Here is a 22,015-nt window from a genome sequence, read left to right on the forward strand (position 1 = left end):
TATGGTTGATCAATAGATCATTCATGATACTTTGAGGCATTGATAGATTGCCTCTATTTTAACCATATTTGGGTCATTTGATGCATAGATGAAACCATGTCTTTACATTAACTTCCTAATCCATTTGCTTATTGTTACTAACTACTAATTACTAACTCCTAACATTTATATTATTGCACTTTATTTTTTTATTTTATTTTTTTTCTTTTGATCACTTTACTTCAAGTATTTTATGTTTATGTTTATTGTTATCTAACTATATCATCTACATTATGCTAATTTACTTACTACCTTATTATCTTGTTAAATAAAAGAGGAATAAAAATAAAAGAAAGAGAACAAATCATTTTTTTTTAATACTAATAGATGAACTTAAGGTTGCATAACTTTCTTTGTTACAAATCTATTGTTAGTTGATTTTTTAATCATCTTCAATACTTTGCATCAATGATAAGCTATCCCTTAATGTGTCATATTTTAAGTCTTTTTGGCATAAGAAAATAGTCTTAAAAATATTCATTTTTGTACATATTACTAACCACTAATTTTACTTCATTAATTTTGTTTGCCGTTAACCTTTGTTATTGTGATTTTGGTATTATTGACTTATATTTGTTTTATATCATTTATATTCACTAACCATTATTATTGTGATATTGTTTCTTTTTCTTGTAATTTACTTTTATGTCATTACCTTGTAATTTATATTAAAGTACTCATCATCATCATCATTGTACAAATTCATCATGCATGTTTATTTACTTGTTATTTATTTTATTATCATCAAACATTAAAAACAACAAAAACATGATAAAATGATAAGACAAAAATATTCGTTCCACTCTTAATCAACTTGGACCTAGAGAATTTCATTTTAGGACCCTTGCTTGGAGGTCTTTCCCTTATCTTTGTGATACTTTGTAAATGTTGGATTTTATTTGTAACTTACATTCATGTTGTAAGAATGGCATCATGGCACTACCTTAGGGGGACATGTTTGTAAGACCATTATCCTTTGTTTAGCTTAGGTCACTTTTGCACACAAAAGGCTTTCTCTTGGGCTACCTTACAATGAGACTTTTTAATTTCTTGTTGGTTATTTTGCATTCATGTTGCATAAGCCAAATTTCATAATCAAAAATAAAATAAACCCTTGATTCAACGTCAAGTGGCATTTTCTTAGCCAAATTCAAAAAATACTTAATAATTACGATTATTATTGTGCGCCATGAGCCTTAAGTGGTGGAGAATGAGTGAGAATGGAGCATTCCTACCCTTACTCTGATTATTTTGGACGCAAGACGCTTGACTTGTTGTTTAGAATAATCACCTCCGCCCATAGACTTTAGTACAATATAATCACAAACATTCTTTCATAAAACCCTTATTCAAGGTAAAAACAATACAACTCACTAAACTTTTTTTTGTGTGCCTTAGGGCATCATCCCGAAAACCCTTTTTTCAAAGGTAAAATCAACCAACACACAAATATTTTCTACTCCGAACTACGGAGCTCTGATTCCTCATCCCCGAATGAGTGATACGTAGGCACAAGGGCCACAATCCTTGGCGAGCACTATAATAACAAAAACACCCCCCTTTTTTTCACACATTCTTTTGAAAATAAAACAATAATAGATAAATCTCATGTATGTAAAACAACCCAAATGGTTCCCATGGAGTACCATGGGCGTAAGGGGTGCTAACACCTTCCCCTTACACTACTAGAAAAACAGTTATTAGCGTCGGCCACTTTCAGACGCTAAAGGTGAAAAAATAGACACTAATATGTGGTTAGCGTCGGTTTAGCGTCGGTGTCGGGCCTTGAATAAAAGTTGCGAAGCTACTGGGTAACGTCGGCTAAAGATACACTGAGGCTACGTAGCCTCGGTGAAACGGAGGCAAACGCAGACACTAATGGGACCGACGCTATATTGTTTCAAAACCATGAAAAGTCAATATTATGTTTAGCGTTGGCCTGTCCGACTCTAAAGTCAACAAAAAAAGTCAACTTTTTTTATGCATCGATCGACTGGCATTGAGGTCAATTTATAAAACTCAAGAAAAAATAGATAGCGTCCGTAGCACCGACTCTAAAGTCAACATAGAAAAGTCTATAATAATATTTAGCCTTGCATAGACCGACTCTAAAGTCAACAAAAAAGGACAATAAAGATGTTTATAGTCGGGTTGCAACATGACAACCTCACTCGAACAAATTTTTTCAATCCACTCCATCAACCGAACAATATCATATTTATGGTAAAACATTTGGAAACAATTTTAAACATTCGTGAAAGAAACTACAAAAGTTCTACCCACATTAACTTTCAAAAAACATACACAAAAAGTAATCACATCCGAGATTAATTCATTCTACTAAAAGTACAAGATCAATCTTCATCTAATGATTGATCATCCAAATCGTCATCATAATGATGAGAATGTGATACAAAAGTTGAAGTGTCAAATTTCTTCATCATAAATTCCTTCCAAGAATTCATCTCCCTCTCCATCCTTTGTGCAGTCTCGGTAGCAGCTTTTGCAGCCTCGGTAGCAGCTCGCATTGCTTCGTTAGCCTCTTGTAATTGGGTCGTTGCAGCCTCGACAATTTGTTCAGCTCTAATTCTAGCTGCTCTTTCAGCTTCTAATGACATCCCAAACATAGAGTGTTGAGGAGTTTGAGATTGTTGGGTAAAACTTTTTGATCCACGTTTTAGATTAATAGCTAAATCTGCAGCGCCATAAACCCGACCACGGTTACGGCCCCCAGCAGCCTCTGTCCATAGCTGATTTACACGCTCTCCATCTAACACTTGAACAACCTCTCCATTCCCTTCTTCAGTTGGCTGAAGTTCTGCATCAAACTTCTCTTTAAAAGTCTTCTGCATAACACAACATTATAATGCTAAGTTAGTGCTCTGTTAAGAATTTAGAGATGATATGTTGGTTAGAAGTTAGTGCTCTGTTAAGAATTGTTAGAATTTGTTAAATGTTGTTAAAAGGTTGAATCAGTTAACTATTTATAATGCTAAGTTTGTTTGAGTTACATAGTTAGTAATAGTTAGTTTCCTAATTGATTTTTCAACCTGCGTTTCAATTTCATAAAAAACTGTACCAACAACAACTTAACCAAATTTGTTCAATCACATTCATTTCCTAATTGATTCAATAACTTCGTAATTCAATAAAATGCCAACAGTAATAACCATCCTATTTAATATTCAAATAAGTGTGACAATAATGCATAATCAATTAACAGTAGGTTTTCATAAATCATGAATCAAATCAATTTGCACCACAAGATTGCTAGCATTTTCATGTGACTGAACCAATTAAGCTAGTTTCCATTTGATCAAAATCGACTTAGTAAACTCATGCATCTAGAAGGTAATATATGTGACAGAATTTCATTTTCAATGGAATCGATTCCCTAGCAGAATTCAACTTGTCCAAACATCTAACAAATTAACTCTAATCGAATTAACATTCCAACTGTCATCTAACAGAAGTTATAATTAATTGCATTTTAACAACTCTTTCCTAACTTCACTCACAGTGTAACAACCAAACAAAAAAACTAATAAAAAATATTACTAACTATGCTCCTTGTTGATTAATAGAACGAATTATCACAAAAGTTGCAGGAATTTCAAACTGATATCAAACAGCACAGCAAATATTGATGCAGGAATTTCAAACAAATATCAAACAGCACAGCAAACTGATTGCAGGAATTTCAAACTGATAGTTAAACATAGGACTTGTGCTATTATATCTAACTTACATTAGACTATAAAAATGGATAACTAGATCCTTTTTGGAGAGTTTAATTTGAATAAGTCTGCTTCTGAAAGCATGGATGCAAATATTGATGCAGTAAAATTTACGAGAACTTACATAAGTAGATGCAGCACGACTATCAACCCATTCACCATTTTTCCTCTTGTGTGTTTTTAAAAATAACTCATCGGGACGCAGATCCCTTTGAAGTTCACGTGACTACAAAAATCAAATAATCTAATAATCAATACAGAATACGAGTAAAACTGTCAAGATATAAAGAATCTTCATAATAATAATAATTTGTTAGGATTTTATTACTTACAAGTTGAAGTGCAACATCAATATGAGCCTTACGGCCTGTGGTGTGGACTGCTCCGCCTCTTGCGGAAGCTCGATTGGTCTTGTTTTGAGAAGACACAGCCAAAAACTCGATCTTTTTCCAATAAGTTTGAAGTTCAACCCAAGCATCATCACCAATCCATGAAGGTCGAGTCCCTTTTCTCCTCGCCTTCCCCAACATGTCGTTTAATCGTTTTCTTCCTTTTTTTTCAAATGCGCTATAGACAAATGCATGATCGAAAGGATCCCACGAAACCTTCTCCTAAAAATAATTAAAATCACATAATTAATATTAATAACCAATTAGTTACTTTTTTAAATATAATTTGATCAACTTAAGTGACAAAAGTCAATAAATACTTACTCCAAACAACTTAAACCAATCAGCTTTCGTATCAGGATCGAGTGCAGACCAATGATGTATAGGTTTATAAAATTGTTTGCGTATCGCATAATTAATGGCACCAACAACTTCTTTGGCAGGAACTAGCCTACAAAATACAATAATAAAACTACTAAATTATTAAGAATCATATGGATAGTAATATTCTCAACTTTCTTAACAGGTTATATATATTTTAGACAAAATACAATAATAAAACTACTAAATTATTAAATTATGAGAATATATATGACTTACCCAGTACCAGATGGTTTTATAATAACTTTCCCATTCTCATCTATTGTTGGCACAAGAGGGGTAATAGTTTCTTGACCCACCGCCTCATCCTCATCAGCATCCACATCTTCCTCCTCTGCCAAATTTGAAGGGCTAGCCATTGTTTGAAGGTTTATACTTTGAGGGCCAGCCATTGTTTGATGGCTTAAAGTTGGAGTAGGCATAAAACTGAATTTCTCAGAGGTAGTGGCATGAACAGGTACTACAGTTGGAGCTGGTGTTGGCATCGACGATGCAGCCTGCACAGACGATGCTGCCTGAGCTGGTGTTGGCATCGACGATGCAGCCTGCACGGACGATGCTGCCTGAGCTGGTGTTGGCATCAACGATGCAGCCTGCACACACAATTTTTTAGAAGCTGATGTTGGCATTGATGATGCAACCTGCACGGACGATGCTTCCTGAGCTGGTGTTGGCATCAACGATGCAGCCTGCACAGATGATTTTTTCGAAGCTGATGTCGGCATCAACGATGCAACCTGCACGGACGGTGCTGCCTGAGCTGGTGTTGGTGCCGATGATGCATCCTGCATAGACAATGTTGTTTGAGCAGGTTTCCTAACGATATGCTTCTTGTTAATTATGCGATTTCGTTCTTCTTGAAGTTTTCCTGGTGCTAATACCTTAGCTTTTCCACCTCTTTTAGTCATCTGTTGTCATAAAAATAAAAGGATTAGCCAGTCTCACACTCTTAACATTATCATAACATTATCAAATGCAGTTTCTGATAAAATTAAAAGTAAAAGAAAAGAAACAATGTTGTTTCTGATAATTCAAATGCAGTTGCCAAACATTATCATAACACGCAAAAACCCCTCCAAACATCAACAACAGCAAAAACCTCTCCATACTGTGGCGAGTCCGAAAACTGCCACGTATACCTACCATAGCGCCGCAGTTACGGATATTTGATAACACAACACTGCTCTACAGGAAATAATTTGAGCAATTTACAGTACGAATTCTTAATGGAGAATCCAAAATGCCCCCTAGTTTCAACAGAGAAGATGTGGATTTTTTATTATATGCCAGAAGACAGATAAAGGGAGGCGGCTGCTTGCTAAATAAAAAAATTTCATAAAACATATAAAGTGAATTCTAGTTCTACTAGAAAACAAAACATTCATTGTTGTTGTATGATATTCTCATACATCTCCAAACTTTATAAAAACAGGACTCATATTAATCAATCAATAAAAAAAGTTAAGAGAAAGATATGCATACTCTATTGTGGTCCTAAAGTAATAATAACTAAAAGATTAACAACAACTTCATGATAAAGCATGCAACGATCTAATGCAAAAACATGTAAAATGATATTGCAAGGTGTAGAAAACTGTATTTGACCTTTAGAAAGTATTATACTGCATGATAGCACAGGGAAGAACTATAGTGATTCACTACATAGCCAAATTATTGGATATTAGAAATGGAGCCATTTCAAATACAAAGGAATGCTGCTAACAAAGGAGGGGTAAACAAAGAAAAAGTTCTCTACAGGGAAAAGATAAATGCACAGCGACTTAATTTATCTTCATCAATGCCCTCTATCTGCTTCACTAGTAGAGCAATCAAAAATCTCTTCAAACACATCTAATTGTGACATGTCACGCAAACAAGATATTGCTTCAATTTCTACATTGGGTAGCGCCGGTAACATCCCATCAGATTGATAAGGTACTTCATCCTCTATGTTGTCAATCTCTACGCGACCCCTTGGTTTTGTGGTGATTGCCGTACACCATCCACGCATATCTCTACACATTTCTGGATATGGGACATAATACACTTGTCTTGCATTTTGCGCAAGGATGAAAGGATCATAAGGACGATAACGTTTATCCATCTTAATATCCACAGTTTTATATTGTGGGTGAACCTTTGTGCCCGTATTCCTTGTTGGATCAAACTATTCGCAATAAAAAACTGGAATCTTATGCTTCAGACCAAAGTAATCTAGCTCAAAGATATGTTTGATTATTCCATAAAAATCAGTATTTCCTCCTTCTGCAAGACCTTTCACGTGCACACCACAATTGCTAGTTTTTCTACCTTTGCTCCATTCTTCAGTATGAAACTTGTACCCATTGATAAAATACATGTTCCATGATATGGCCATTGATGCAGGACTGCGAGACAAGGCAATTATATCTTGGTTAGTAACTCCATTTGTCTCCTCATTTACATATTTCTTCAGCCATATGGGAAACTCTATATGTATGCGCCCAGATGAATCTTCTATATCTAGAGAGTGGTTCTCTAAGAATATGCTGAAATAAATCACACGATTCATAAGTAAATATCTATTATGATATGCATCAATAATTTGATTGAATATATTATGATGCACACTTACTCAAGATATGGTTTAACCTCATCACAATTTATCAAGACATGCACATGTGAAGACTTCCATTCCTTATCAGATAGAAAATATTTTCGTGACTTCCCACTTGGTCGACCGCCACTTTGTAGAATGGACATTGTAGGTAGAATGTCATCATTGTCTAAATGAGGTTTGTTACTAAGATTTATGGTTGGCAACAAACGGAAAGAGTTGAAATAATGAGAGCAAAAGTAATTTGTCTCGCGATGTATATAATCACTGCATATGGAACCTTCAACTCTAGCCTTATTTGTCACTGCCCTCTTTGAGACTCCCATAAATCTGCACATTCAATCATTCCACGTTTATTAATTTATGATAAACATGCAATAACTTAATAAAATCAACCACAACAATTACCTTTCGAATGGATACATCCATCGGTACTGTACTGGACCACCTAGAATTGCTTCTTTGGCAAGATGGATTGGAAGATGCTCCATTGAGTCAAAGAAACCTGGTGGAAAAATCCTTTCCAACTTGCATATGATAATTGGAATATTCTCATCCAACTTAATTAAGTCGTCCATCCTCAATGTATTGCAACAAAGATCTTTAAAGAATCGACTTAGCTCAGTTAATGGTTTCCAAACCAAATCTGGCAATGAATGGAATGCAATTGGGAGTAAACATTCCATGAAAACATGACAATCATGGCTCTTCATCCCATGCACCGTACCCTTTTCTACATTGGCACACCTACTGAGGTTTGAAGCATAGCCATCTGGCATATTAATTCCTTAAGCCATTTACAAACCAACTTGGCTTCAGATTTGGTTAGAGTGTAACTAGCCTTTGGTTTACCATTCTTTCCGTTTTCTAAGGGTTGGAGCTTCAAGTCCCCGCGAAAGCATAATTTAGCCAAGTCTTCTCTTGCCTTTTCATTATCCTTTGTTTTATCCTTAACATTCATGACAGTATTAAATATATTATCGAAGACGTTTTTTTCTATGTGCATCACATCGAGGTTATGCCTTAACAAGTTATCCTTCCAATATGGGAGATCCCAAAAAATACTTCGCTTTTTCCAATTGTGATCCACTTCATACCCTTCGAATTCTTTCCATTTCGCCTCCCATCCAATTTCAGTAACTTTTGGAAAATTACTTATTACCGCCCATATATCTTTCCCTGTGGAAATGGGAGGTGGCTCATTGGTCACAACCCTATTTTTTAGGAAACTTCTTTTACTCCTTCTGAAGGAGTGATTAGATGGCAAGAAACGACGATGACAGTCAAACTAGGAATTCTTATGGCCACTTTTCAAGGTGAAAGCATCAGTGTGTTCCATACAATGAGGGCATGCCAATTTACCTTGTGTACCCCATCCAGATAACATACCATAGGCTGGAAAATCATTAATTGTCCATATCAAGCAGGCTTTCATGATGAAGTTTTGTTTTGTAGATATATCATAGGTCAATATTCCATTGGACCACAATCGTTGTAGATCATCAATCAATGGTTGCAAGTAGACATCTATCTTTAATTTAGGGTTTTTAGGTCCGGGTATGAGGCATGCCAAAAACAAGTATGGTTTGGTCATGCACATTTCAGGGGGGAGATTATACGGAGTAACTATTATTGGCCAACATGAGTATGGAGAAGCAGACGCTTGAATGTAAGGAGTAAAACCATCTGAACACAGACCCAACCTTACATTTCTGGGTTCCCTAGAAAAGTCAGGATATACACTATCAAAATGTTTCCATGCTTTTCCATCTGACGGGTGGCGAAGGATGTTGGAACTATTTTTGTTCATGTGATGCCATCTCATTTCACTTGCCGACTCAGTTGATGCATACAATCTTTGTAATCTGGGAATGATTGGGAAGTAGAACATTCTCTTCACTGGGATATCTTTGTACTTTCCCATGCCAGTCTTGCGAGGAATGAACCTAGGAGCATTACAAAATTTGCACTTTGATAGATTGCTATCATCCTTGTAATATAACATACAACCATTCTTACAACAATCAATCTTCTCAACCTTTAGCCCTAACTTAGATACCAACTGTGTTGCTTGGTAATAGTTCTCGGGCAAGCATTTTTGAACTGGACATACACTTTTAAGCATTTGTGCAACAAAATCTAAACCTTTTTGTGGTACATGCCAATTAGACCTAATTTCAAGAAGTTGAGTAGATATTGATAATATTGATTGGGTAGCTCCCTCATAAATGGGCTTGTTGAAAGATATCAACTTGTCATAAAATCGTTTGGCATCTTCGTTGGGAAACTCATCCTCCGTATATTCCTCAACTTCTATGTTATCATTCACGTGAGAGAATACTCCATAAGGCCTAAAAGCATCATACACCATCTGATTCATTGCCTCAATTTGGTCATCATGATGCACATGCTCACTACTATTTGAATCATTCCTTGTATTAACATTGAGCTCTACTTCTCCATGTTGAGTCCAAATCCAATAGTCTGGTTGAAATCCATCTCGATACAAGTGAAGTCTAACATTAGTTGGTGTTCTTATCTTGAGACACTTGCAATTTATACACGGACACCTTATCCCTCCCTCAGATTTACAAATAGGTTGTTTCAAAGCCCTCTTTACGAAGTCTTTAACCCCGCGAACCTACTCTTCTTTCAATCCGTGTCTATTGGAATATACTCTATCGTACATCCAAGTACGATCCATTTTCTATAAGGCAAACAATTAACTCGTCAACCACTGAAAATTAAAACATATATTAGACAAAAATGAATGGCTGATAAGTTCCTAATGGGTATTAGGAGAAAATCAGATAACTTCCTAATGGGTATTAGGAGAGAATAGAATACATGCATTCCAAGGGATTTTTATTTTATTTTCAGTGGTTCAAAAATTAAACATGACGAACATACCAAATTTTAATACTATTGTACATTATTATTTCAGACCGTAAACAAAATTGCTGCACAGATTTATAAATCTATTAAACTGCTGTATATTTTAACAAATCCAATAAGCTATTGTACTCACTTCCTGAAATCTAACTAAAACAATGTAAGCCTTAATTCTTAGTTTATTTTTTAATGTAAACCGAACCAAAACTACATGTTAATGGAAATAACTAACAACTTGCAGTATGTAGTCACTATATAGACTGTCATGTACAGTAGTACCAAATTATTACCATGCCAACACAAATCAACATACAAACCAAAACAAAACTTCTACCTACAAACATACGCAACCAAAACGCATAAGGTAGCCGATACACAAAGCAACCGCCTCGAAACCAGAAAAAAAACACAACACTGGGACAGTGATCACAACAACAGAATAGAACTTAATTCGAAATATAAACAAAATCTATGCGAATCAAATGCCACAAAGGTGAAAGGTTATATCCCGATGCTAGAATTTCATTTACAACATAACCAATTCGCAATCCAAGGGAAACCGAAAAGAGAAAAACACAACATAGCCAATGCGTGTTCGAAATCAAAATAAAGTTCAAAAATTTGTAGGGTTCACAATTCCACGAATTCGCGATATAGGGTTCGAAGAGGTTAGAATGGTGATTTATGTTAGAACGTTCGAAGAAGCCGCAAAGTTATGAGAGAGTGAGGTTATAGTCATTTTTCAATTCTGTTTTCCTAACTAATTAACTCTCACAATTTTCACTTAACCGAAATTTAACAAACATTAACAGTCATAACAGAATTCAAAACAACCTACTAACTGATAGCAGACTTAACTCAAGTAAGAAATCTAACAGAAACTTAACTCCATCCTAACAGAAATTCAGTAATCACCAAACAGTTCGCTAATAGCAGTCCACAATAAAAGCATATCATGGTTTCATTTAAGTCATAACAACTCAACATTAACATTAACAGAAGCAAACTATTAGACTTTCAACAATAGTTCACAGCTGACATTACTAATAAGTAATAACACATTCAACTAATTAATTTCCTAACACTTAATTAGCTAAGAAGTTCATAACAGAATTCCACTTTCACTAATAACTAACTTTGTTAATAGAAACTGAACCTCACTAACCAACTTCTAACTTCCAGGTTTCTTCAACAACCGCTCCGAAAATAACAAACTTCAAAACTCCTCTTCCCAACCTATAACAGAACTGAACCTTCACTCTTCACAACTAACGGAACCAACTAACAGAACCATCATTCTCTCATGACCAAAATCAACTAACCGAATTTCACAACAAATTCTAAACCGTTACCTAACAACTTTTCCCAACAAACTTCTCAAGCAAATCACCTGCAAACAGAATTGAAAAATGACTATAACCTCACTCTCTCATAACTTTGCGGCTTCTTCGAACGTTCTAACATAAATCACCATTCTAACCTCTTCGAACCCTATATCGCGAATTCGTGGAATGCACAACAGGACAACAACACAAGACAGAACAAAGGAACACTTCTCAATTGCAGTCACTAGAAGCAAGCAAAGCACTAACTAAGACACATCAACAACAGTTAGAAAACAAGCACTAATAATCAGGTCACAAATATATAGCAGACACACAGATTGTTACAAATGGCTGATACTGGCACTGCAACTCACATCAGAAATCAGTTATGGAATGCAGGCACAGCAGATAATTCAAGAAGCACAACAGCCAAATCAGGTGGCACAATGAAAACATCACCTTCAGCCTGAAGCAAGGAAGGCTCAACAGCAAATATCTCATCAAGAACAGGACAATCTAGAGCATTAGAGGACATACATCAAGCAACAGAAGGGAAACTAAACTACAGATATGAGTTCATCTATAAAGCACTCAAGCAGCCGCATCATCAATACACAATGCAACAACTGGAAATTACTCGGAGGCAACATCATCAAGAGAACCACATGAAGGACATTCAAGATAAGAGGAAGGATGAAAACATGCATCAATATCATCAACATACCAGAAACCTTGGTTCCACAAAAACAAATCTAAACCAGCACAAACTTTTTCAGCTCTTTTAGTTTGACCCCATAAGAAATAATTAAGCAGAACTTAGGAAATTCCATAGCCTCCTCATAACCACAAAATCAATTCATAAATAATTCTCAACCTTGAGAAATACTAACTGATGCAAACACTAACTATTGCAAACACTAACAGTTCAGTCTGGTTCCAAATTAACATAGGGATGACTAACCTTGAGAAAGAGTTGTCTTTGCAAAATCCCGGATGATATAGTGCTTCGGTTCCAAATTAACTTGCATTCAACAACTGCTTACTGCCTCCACTAAGTAAGATGAGCATTCTTGAAAACCTACATTCAGAAAACCAATTAGCAAATAATTTGATTTTTGTAGTTTCAGACTTAAAGGAGACTTTAAACATATTTGGAAACAATACGAAACTTGCAAAGAAAAGTTGATTCCAGCATCCACAAAGCCGATAGTTCTGGAAAACCTACATTCAGAAAACATAAAACATATGACTATCTCATACTCATTAAACCAAAACTCCATGGAAATCACTTGAGATGAATATGCATTACCTTTGATGATTCAGAAACCCTTTAACGAGGGATTTTGAATTAGGGATTCTTCAATGGATTCACGGATTAGGGATTCACGAATCGGTTCACGAAATTGGGAAAAAACGGATTCACGATTTAGCATGGAATTAGGGTTTTCGTTTTGTGAAATGAAATGGAGGGAGAGTGAAAAATGACGAGGGAAAAGGAAAGAGGGAAATAAGCTGTCGCGCAATTTTTGGTCCGAAATAGAAAATTCCATAGAGTCCCCCAAGCGGACTCTAATTAATAAAAATTCCATAGTGTCCGCCAAGCGGACTCTAATTAATAAATAAAATACTTAAACCTTATATATATATATATATATATATATATATATATATATATATATATATATATATATATATATATATATATATATATATATATATATATATATATATTATAGATAAATAAATGGAAAATGTATATGTTATAAGAATAGCGTCGACTAAGCGGACTCTAAGTAAATAAATACTAATTAAAAAATAATGCTACTAGATAGAGTCGGTCTCACCGACTCTAAATAAATTAATCAAACATTCTTCAAAGGTAACATAACAAGTAGTGTCGGTTTTGCCGACACTGATAAAAAAAATAACTTGTCTTAAAAGATGTACCTAGATAGAGTCCGTTAGTGTAGGCTTAGCCGACACTAATAGTGTCCGTGTCGGTGGCTGACTCTAAACTAGGAGGCTAAAATGACTTATTCTAGTAGTGTTACGCAACCGACTTCCGAACCCAAATCTCGGTTGCGAGACCGATTCCTTATTCTCTTTTAAGCGCTTCCCGTGCGCGTCTATTTTCCGAGGGTTTTATCGACTATTTCCCCTCTCCTCTCCGATAGAGGTGAACTAAATAAAATTCGGTGGCGACTCTTCTGACTTTGCCTCTCTTTGGCATTCTCTTTAGTCTCGGTTTCGTTATCGTGAAATTCCGGTAGCGACAGCTGGCGACTCTGCTGGGGACCAAAAAATCCCTAAGCAAGTCTAGCCTAGTTTGGGTTGTTTCCTCTTTTACGTACGTGGAGATTTATCTGTTATCTATTTTTCTGTATATATTGCTTTCTTTGCTAACTCGTGCATATTTTGTTTGTTTACCTGTTGGTCCGAAACTCTGACTCTGTGGCGAAGAATTTTTGGAAGCAATAATGATTGCAAAGAAAAAACCTTGTGTGAAGGACTCCCCACCCGAGTCTGAGAGTTTGCTTGAGATAGGAGAGGTTGAGTAGTATTGATCCGCGAGGTTCCTTCCTCGTTAGGGTCGTATGAGAACCTCACTTAGTGGTAGATTCTCTTAAGGGGATTGATGACCGTCGTGCTTTCGACGTAAGCATCTTTTCTTTTACTAGAGTCAATGACCCTAAGACCCCTTTTAGAACCTTTAAAACTATGGCTAGCCTAGACCGATGGTCGCGTAGTATAGGCCACCGGGGTGCCTTCCTCGTAAGGGTCGATACGAAGATCTCACTTAGAGTAGATGACTTTGATGGAGCAGTCGCCTGGCAAGTAAATTGACATAAGCGACTTACAGTCAAGGAAGTCCATGACTCTAGGGGCAGTGTCTTACACCCAATTTTCCAAAAGCCTTAGATCACACAAAGCGAGAACCTTGGTTTACTAAGCAGTCATTATTAACTCCATACTTCGTCACGATGGTCCAAAACCACGAACCCATGCCTAAAAACCTGTGGAAATAATAAACCAATCATTCATTCATACATTCATTCATCATCAAAATAATAAGCAAAGCTCTTAAAATCTTTCGTTTGTTCAAACGCAGAATTACAAGACTATTTTCCGACACAATCATGGATACTTCAACAAAGAAAAGCACTTCTTCTTTCCGCTTCAAAAGTCCCGACATCAGGTCATTAAAGGTCCTTTGTTCAAAGGTCATAGCTCTCAAAGACAACAAGTTTAGAGCCAATTTTGGGAACATCGTAGATCTTCTAACCGAGAAGGTTGACTATTGTGCTATCACTACAATGTCCCAATACTATGACATTCCTTTAAGATGCTTCACTTTCCCCGACTTCCAAATCTCTCCAACCTTGGAAGACCTCGAGAGACTCCTTAATCGACCAATCAAGAAATACAACCCCTTCTCGAAATTGGAAAAAGGATTCTGTTTGACCGAGCTCTCACTCATCTTGGGTATCGACACCAACAAGTTAGTGGACAATTGGGGCGTTAAAGGATCCCTCAAAGGTTTAACTCAAAAGTTCCTAGAAGCCCATGCTTGGGAAATGATTAAAGAAGGAAGACCCGACTTTTGCAGTGCAACTTTGGCACTTTTGATTCATGGAATCGTTCTCTTCCCAAATCTGGACAAGTTCGTGGATCAATTAGCAGTTGAAGTTTTTTTAACAAAAAATCCGGTGCCTTTTTTACTTGCCGATTTCTACCATGCCTTACATACAAGACGTGAGAAGAAAAGAGGTACCTTCCTTTGTTGCGCTCCTATGCTACATCTTTGGATGAGGGCACGCATGCCTCAAAATGGACCCTTCGCCGAAAACAAACTGACATGGCCGCAAAGGTTCGCATCTCTCTCTGCCAACTCAATCCTATGGTACAAGAGGGAATGGGATATAAAGGATGTCATCGCAAGATGTGGAGAGTTCTCTAACGTACCCTTGATAGGAACACAAGGTTGCATCAACTACAACCCTGCTATACTCAAGAGACAACTAGGGTACGCCATGACTAGTCCCCCCGAGGAAAGAGATTTCATTCCATTTGTCATCAATACCGTGGATCCGCTTGATTCGAACGTGAAAAGAGTGAGAAAAGCTTGGACAAGCATAGTTCGTATTAGCCATGAATGGGGTAAGAAAAATATCCTAGCCAAGGAACCCTACTATGTGTGGGTAAAAGAGAGGGCTACGGTGGTTAAAATTCCATTTCTGTTTGATCCTTCTTCATTCCCTTTGATGCCTGAGCCCGAGCCTATCCTACAAGAGGACATGGACAAACTTACCAGCCAAATCAAAGAGCTTGAGTTGGAAAACACTCAACTACGAGTCGAACTCAATCGCGCCAAGGAACGTAACCACGTCTTGGAGGATAAGGGTAAGCAAGTCTGCGAAAAATTTGAGGATAGCAAGAAAAGGCTCCGATTAGCCGAGGGACAAAGAGTTTGGGTTGGTGGAGCTTTACAAGGAGCTAATTCTGAGCTAGATTTCCGCAACGAGGAGTTGGATCGAGCATCCCGAATCATCAAGGACCTTGAAAATACTGTCGAGAGGTCTAATGCCATGAAGAAAGAAGCAAGGGAAGATTACGAGGCCCAAATTCTCGAACTAAGGACCACTCTAAAAGAGCATAAGGATTTACTAGCCAAGGAGCAACTAGAGAAAGAAAAGATTCATCGAAGCTTCATGCGTGAGCAGTTCAACCTTGGACGAGCTTGCGAGCAAATCAAGAACTTGAAGAGGGGAATCTATGACCAAGCCTATGTAGAATTGCAAAACAACTGCAGACATTGGGAAGAGCGTTGCTATGAATTCGAAGTTGCCATTGTTCAAAGGGACGAAATCATCCATAATCTCCAAGTCCTTTACGAAGAATGGAGGGATAAGTACACCAACATGACCGTGTTAACCAACTATGCCCTTCAAGACTTTCCGGACAAGTTGAAGGAGGCATATCTGATCATGTGCCCAGATAATACCCCTAAAGGGGTCTACCACTTCATCAAGTTCTGCAAAAGAACAATGGTCGAACTCATCACCGACATTGAGGCTCTCCGCAAGTCTCAAGGGGTCACTTTTAGGGTGGATATCTAGTTGGTTTATTTACTTCCATTACTTGTTTTTTGCAACTTCTATGTATTATTGTCTATTTTCCCTTCAAAGGATGAATGAAAGTTGCGATTTTTCTCTATTGTGTTTTCCTATTTCATGATTGTGAACGAGAATCGTCAAGTAGTTGTTGCAATGAATAAACATGAATAACTAAAAAGAGCTTTGCTTTAACAAGAAAAATTCGTGCATCATATGCATCTTTCGAAACACAAAAACATAAAAAACTCATCCATCCACCCTTTTTTCCTTCCAGAACCACTCTCCAAAGCTGTCTTTTCGGTACGATACACGAGGACGTCGACAAGCTGTCATGGAGCAACTTCAAGAGAACCAAGTTGTCCTTCAGGAAGAAGTATCCCAAATGCGGTCCCAAATGCGGCAATTGATGGAGACTATTCAAGCAGTCGCAGGAGGTCAGGAGATTATGGCAAAAATGCAAGAAGAAATGAACCAACGTGCCAGTACTACCAATCCTCCTACTCCTCGAACGGTCGAGAATCCGACTCCAGTTCCTCAAGTTGATCCTCCAATCAACATTAATGCACCCGGAGGTGTTCCAAACGACAATCCTCGTCCTCATGCTCTTGAGACAGATGACCAACTTGATGCATTCTTCATCCCAAGGGACGCTTCTCAAGATGACGCCTTCGGTTCCGCAACCAACAAGGTGGAAAGGAAGGTAAAGGCTATCGAGGAAAAGCTCAAGGCAATGGGGAGCACTGACATTTTGGGCCTCAATGCGGCAGAAATGTGCTTAGTACCTGGGGTCATCATTCCGGCCAAGTTCAAAGTTCCGGACTTTGAAAAATATAAGGGAAATAGCGACCCTAGGACACACATTAGGGCATACTGCCGAAAGATGGCTGCCTATTCCAGCGATGATCAACTTCTAATGCATTTTTTCCAGGATTCCCTCAGTGGGGCATCTTTGGATTGGTACATGCAACTCGAGGGCAACCATATTCACACCTGGAGGGAAATGGCTGAGGCATTCCTCAAGCACTATCAGTACAACACTGATATGGCACCTAATCGCACGCAGTTGCAAAATTTGACTCAGAGGTCTGAGGAGTCCTTCAAAGAGTATGCCCAGCGGTGGAGGGAATTAGCTGCTAGGGTACAACCCCCATTGCTAGAAAGAGAACTGGTAGACATGTTTATGGGAAACTTGCAAGGTCCATACCTTGATAGAATGGTAGGGAGCACCTCTTCAGGCTTTTCCGACCTGGTCTTAGCCGGTGAAAGGATAGAAAATATGATTAAAATGGGAAAGATCTAGAACTCTGCCAGTACTTCTAGTGCATCAAAGAAACCTTTTGTTCCCTATGGTAAAAAACGAGAAGGCGAGACCAATGCTGCCTCCATCATTCGAACAAGAAATCCTACTTATCCACAAGTGGCTGCCATAGCTCCCGTCCAACCAAGTCAACAACAACCATTGGCAATTCCTGTTCAAACTCAACAACAACAACGGTATCAACAACAACCGCAACATCAGCAACCACAATATCAACAACAACAAAGGATGCGAAGGCTCGAGAGAAGATTTGACCCAGTTCCCATGCCTTATAGCCACATGCTACCATATTTATTGAGGGGATCACTTGTGCAACTAAGGGAGTTAGGACCCCCACCAGCGGTTCTTCCTCCCGGTTATGATGCAAATGCCCGTTGTGAATTTCATTCTGGCGCTCCCGGGCATTCGATCGAGAATTGTAAAGCATTAAAGTACAAGGTTCAAGATCTTATTGACTCTAAGGCAATCACGTTCACCCCCAAGAGGCCGAATGTGAATAATAACCCGATGCCCCCTCACAACAATGCATCGGTGAATATGATGGAAGCTGAGAATGGGAGGAGATTGATGTCATGTGTGGACGAGTTAAAAACACCACTCATCGAGATCAAGAATGCTTTGATGAAGAATAATACCTTTCCCATCTGTGGTAATGACTGTGAACATTGTCTGATTAACCCGCAACAATGTAGAACATTGAAGTCTGTCATACAACAATTAATGAACCAGGGGATCTTGGTGGTAGACTGCCCATCCACAAACGAAGATGTGTCTACCCTCGAGATACCATACGACGAAGTCCCTCCTCTGCAAATTCCATATGAGTTCTCTCAGTTAACTCTGTCGACAAATCCTATTACTCCAATCATAATAACAGTTCCCACACCATTCCCATATGTTGACACCAAGGCAGTCCCTTGGATGTATGACACCTCAGTCTACATTCATGGTCAGAAGATTCAAGAAGAACCATTGAAGTCTAGCGACCCAATGATCAATATCACAGGCACTAGTGGAGTCACAAGAAGTGGAAGGATATTTGCACCGACACCCACTCCAATTGGAACTATCAATCCTTCAACTTCAGACAAAGGCAAACAAATTGATGGCGCTCAGCAAAGACAAGACCCCGTACCTTCAAGTGAAGTAGACGAGTTCTTACGCATCATCAAGAAGAGCGATTATCGAGTAGTTGATCAGCTTAACCAGACACCCTCTAAGATCTCAATGTTGTCTCTATTGATGTGCTCAGAGGCCCATAGGGAGGCTTTGGTAAAGTTTCTGAGGACAGCTCACGTACCGCAAGAGATATCTGTTTGTCAGTTTGAAGGAGTGGTTAACAACATCGCTACTAGCTTAAGCTTAGGTTTCAGTGATGAAGAGCTTCCCGCCGAGGGGAGGAATCATAACAAGGCTCTCCATATTTCCATTGAGTGTGTGGACACAGTCCTATCAAGAGTTTTGGTAGACACTGGGTCTTCCCTCAATGTGATGCCTAAGAGTTCCTTTGCTAAACTAACTATTGAAGGACTCGTAATGAAGCCGAGTGAGCTTATAGTAAGAGCATTTGATGGGACTAGAAGGACTGTAATCAGTGAGGTGAATTTGCCTATGAAGATTGGTCCCCATATTTTCCTTATCACTTTCTTCGTAATGGATATCTATCCAGCCTACAGCTGTCTGCTTGGGAGGCCTTGGATCCATTCAGCTGGTGCAGTCACTTCAACACTCCACCAAAAATTGAAATTCTTAGCTGATGATAAGCTAGTTGTTGTTGAGGGTGAGGAGGACATTATGGTAAGTCACCTCGCATCTTTCCGATACGTTGAAGGAGAAGGGGAGATAAGAGAAGTCCCATTCCAATCATTCGAAGTTATCAATGTTGAAATGGTTTGCCCAGCAAGGGATGAATCAAAAGATGCCGAATCTCCCATGGCATCTCTTAAAGACGCCCCGACAATTATAAAGGATGGACACCCCCAAGGATGGGGAAGATTGCTTTAACTCCCTGCCAACAAGGACCGCACCGGTTTGGGATACAACTCCCAGAATTTGAAGAAGCCCGCGCCGATCGCTACAAGGGGATCAGTGCTCCCGCTGTCCGACAACTTCTCAAGTGCTGGTTACCTGGATGACAACCGTATTTGTGCCGTGGAAGAAGAAGAAAAAGAAGAAGAAGAAGATGATGGCTTGATCTTCACAAAGACTGATGGAAATGGTGCCACCAAATGGACCGAGTTTGAAATACCTAAAGTGACCTTGATCGAAATGTAATTCCCAATGTTGTTTTCCTTCCTTTTTATCAAAATAACCCATGTCAAGCCCAAGGCATGGGGGAATCATTTGTAGGGCCTCATCAAATTTCCTTATTAATCATTAATGAAAAAGGGTTCATGTTCGCAATCAATTTTGAGATCCTTGTCTTTCATTTTTTCATTTCACTTTTTTAAAATGACATGTTTCTTTTAAAAAAAATAATAAAAAAAAAATTCTTTTCAAATCATCCTTTCTTTCATACCAATAAAAGCGTGAACCTTAAATCATGCAGATCATCCTCGACAACCATCAATGACAATTCTGCTACAGTCTCATACGACTTTGACAACCCGATTAATCAAGCTGATGAAGAGTGTGAGGAAGAGGCCGAACTCCCAGAAGAATTGGCAAGGCTGCTCAAGCAAGAGGAAAAAGTCATCCAGCCGCACGAAGAATCAGTGGAAGTGATTAACCTTGGGACAGATGAGGAAGCGAAAGAAGTCCGTGTCGGCTCCGCTCTACAAGACGAGGTGAAGACAAAATTGATTGAGCTCTTGAAGGAATACAAAGATGTATTTGCATGGTCATACCAAGATATGCCCGACCTCGATACTGACATTATGGTCCATCATCTACCCCTTAAAGAAGAATGTTCTCCAGTAAAGCAAAAACTACGAAGAACCCGTCCCGACATGGCTATGAAAATCAAGGAGGAGGTACAAAAGCAGCTCAATGCCGGCTTCCTAGCGGTCTCCAATTATCCTCAATGGATAGCTAACATTGTGCCTGTACCTAAGAAGGATGGCAAAGTAAGGATGTGCATAGATTACAAAAATCTAAATAGAGCAAGTCCCAAAGATGACTTTCCACTTCCACACATTGACGTGCTAGTAGATAATACCGCCCAGTTCTCTGTTTTCTCTTTTATGGATGGTTTCTCCGGTTATAACCAGATCCGTATGGCTCAAGAAGATATGGAGAAAACCACTTTCATAACACCATGGGGCACCTTCTGCTACAAGGTGATGCCTTTTGGATTGAAGAACGCCGGCGCCACATACCAACGAGCCATGGTCACTCTCTTTCACGATATGATTCATAAAGAGATTGAGGTCTACGTCGACGACATGATAGCCAAGTCTCAAACCGAAGAAGAACACCTTGTCAATCTAGAAAAGCTATTTGAGAGGCTGAGGAACTTCAAATTGAGGCTTAATCCCAACAAATGCACATTTGGGGTAAGATCCGGAAAATTGTTAGGTTTTATCGTCAGTCAACGTGGCATAGAAGTAGATCCCGAGAAAGTAAAAGCCATACAAGCTATGCCTGCACCCAAAACCGAGAAGGAAGTCCGAGGATTCCTAGGTAGATTGAACTACATTGCTAGGTTCATATCTCACCTCACTGCCACTTGTGATCCAATCTTCAAACTTCTTCGAAAGGATCAAGCCATCATTTGGAACGATGACTGCCAAGACGCATTTGAGAAAATAAAGGAATATTTGCAAGAGCCTCCCGTGTTGATGCCTCATGTACCTGGTAGACCATTAATCATGTATCTCACCGTTCTTGAAGGATCAATGGGTTGTGTCCTCAGCCAACATGACGAGACTGGTAGAAAAGAGCATGCAATATACTATTTGAGCAAGAAGTTCACTGATTGCGAGAGTAGGTATTCGATGCTTGAAAAGACTTGTTGCGCACTAGCATGGGCTGCCAAACGTTTAAGACAATACATGCTCACTCATACGACATTGTTGATCTCTAAGATGGATCCTGTCAAATACATCTTCGAGAAGTCGGCTCTAACTGGTAGAGTAGCCCGATGGCAAATGGCTCTGACCGAGTACGATATCCAACATGTCACTCAAAAGGCCATCAAAGGGAGTGTATTGTCTGATTATCTTGCACAACAACCCTTGGAGGACTATCAGTCTATGCGTTTCGAATTCCCCGACGAGGATATCA

The 22,015-nt window shown here is 38.5% G+C and overlaps 1 protein-coding gene and 1 long non-coding RNA gene across 2 annotated transcripts; one reads left to right on the forward strand and one right to left on the reverse strand.

The window, feature by feature from the left end:
- Positions 1-5,290: 5,290 nt before the first annotated feature.
- LOC127135086 (uncharacterized) lies at positions 5,291-12,803 on the reverse strand. Its single transcript, XR_007808412.1, has 4 exons — positions 12,669-12,803; positions 12,529-12,580; positions 12,321-12,437; positions 5,291-5,454 (listed from the first exon to the last, which is right to left on the reverse strand). It is a non-coding gene; the product is annotated as an uncharacterized LOC127135086 (long non-coding RNA).
- A 4,001-nt stretch (positions 12,804-16,804) lies between these two features.
- Positions 16,805-17,773, forward strand: LOC127135721 (uncharacterized). The gene has a single exon (XM_051062363.1). The coding sequence runs from the start codon at positions 16,805-16,807 to the stop codon at positions 17,771-17,773; it is 969 nt and encodes a 322-aa protein (XP_050918320.1).
- Positions 17,774-22,015: the final 4,242 nt, after the last annotated feature.

Source organism: Lathyrus oleraceus, chromosome 4 (assembly GCF_024323335.1).
Source record: "Lathyrus oleraceus cultivar Zhongwan6 chromosome 4, CAAS_Psat_ZW6_1.0, whole genome shotgun sequence".
Taxonomy (NCBI): Eukaryota; Viridiplantae; Streptophyta; class Magnoliopsida; order Fabales; family Fabaceae; genus Lathyrus; species Lathyrus oleraceus.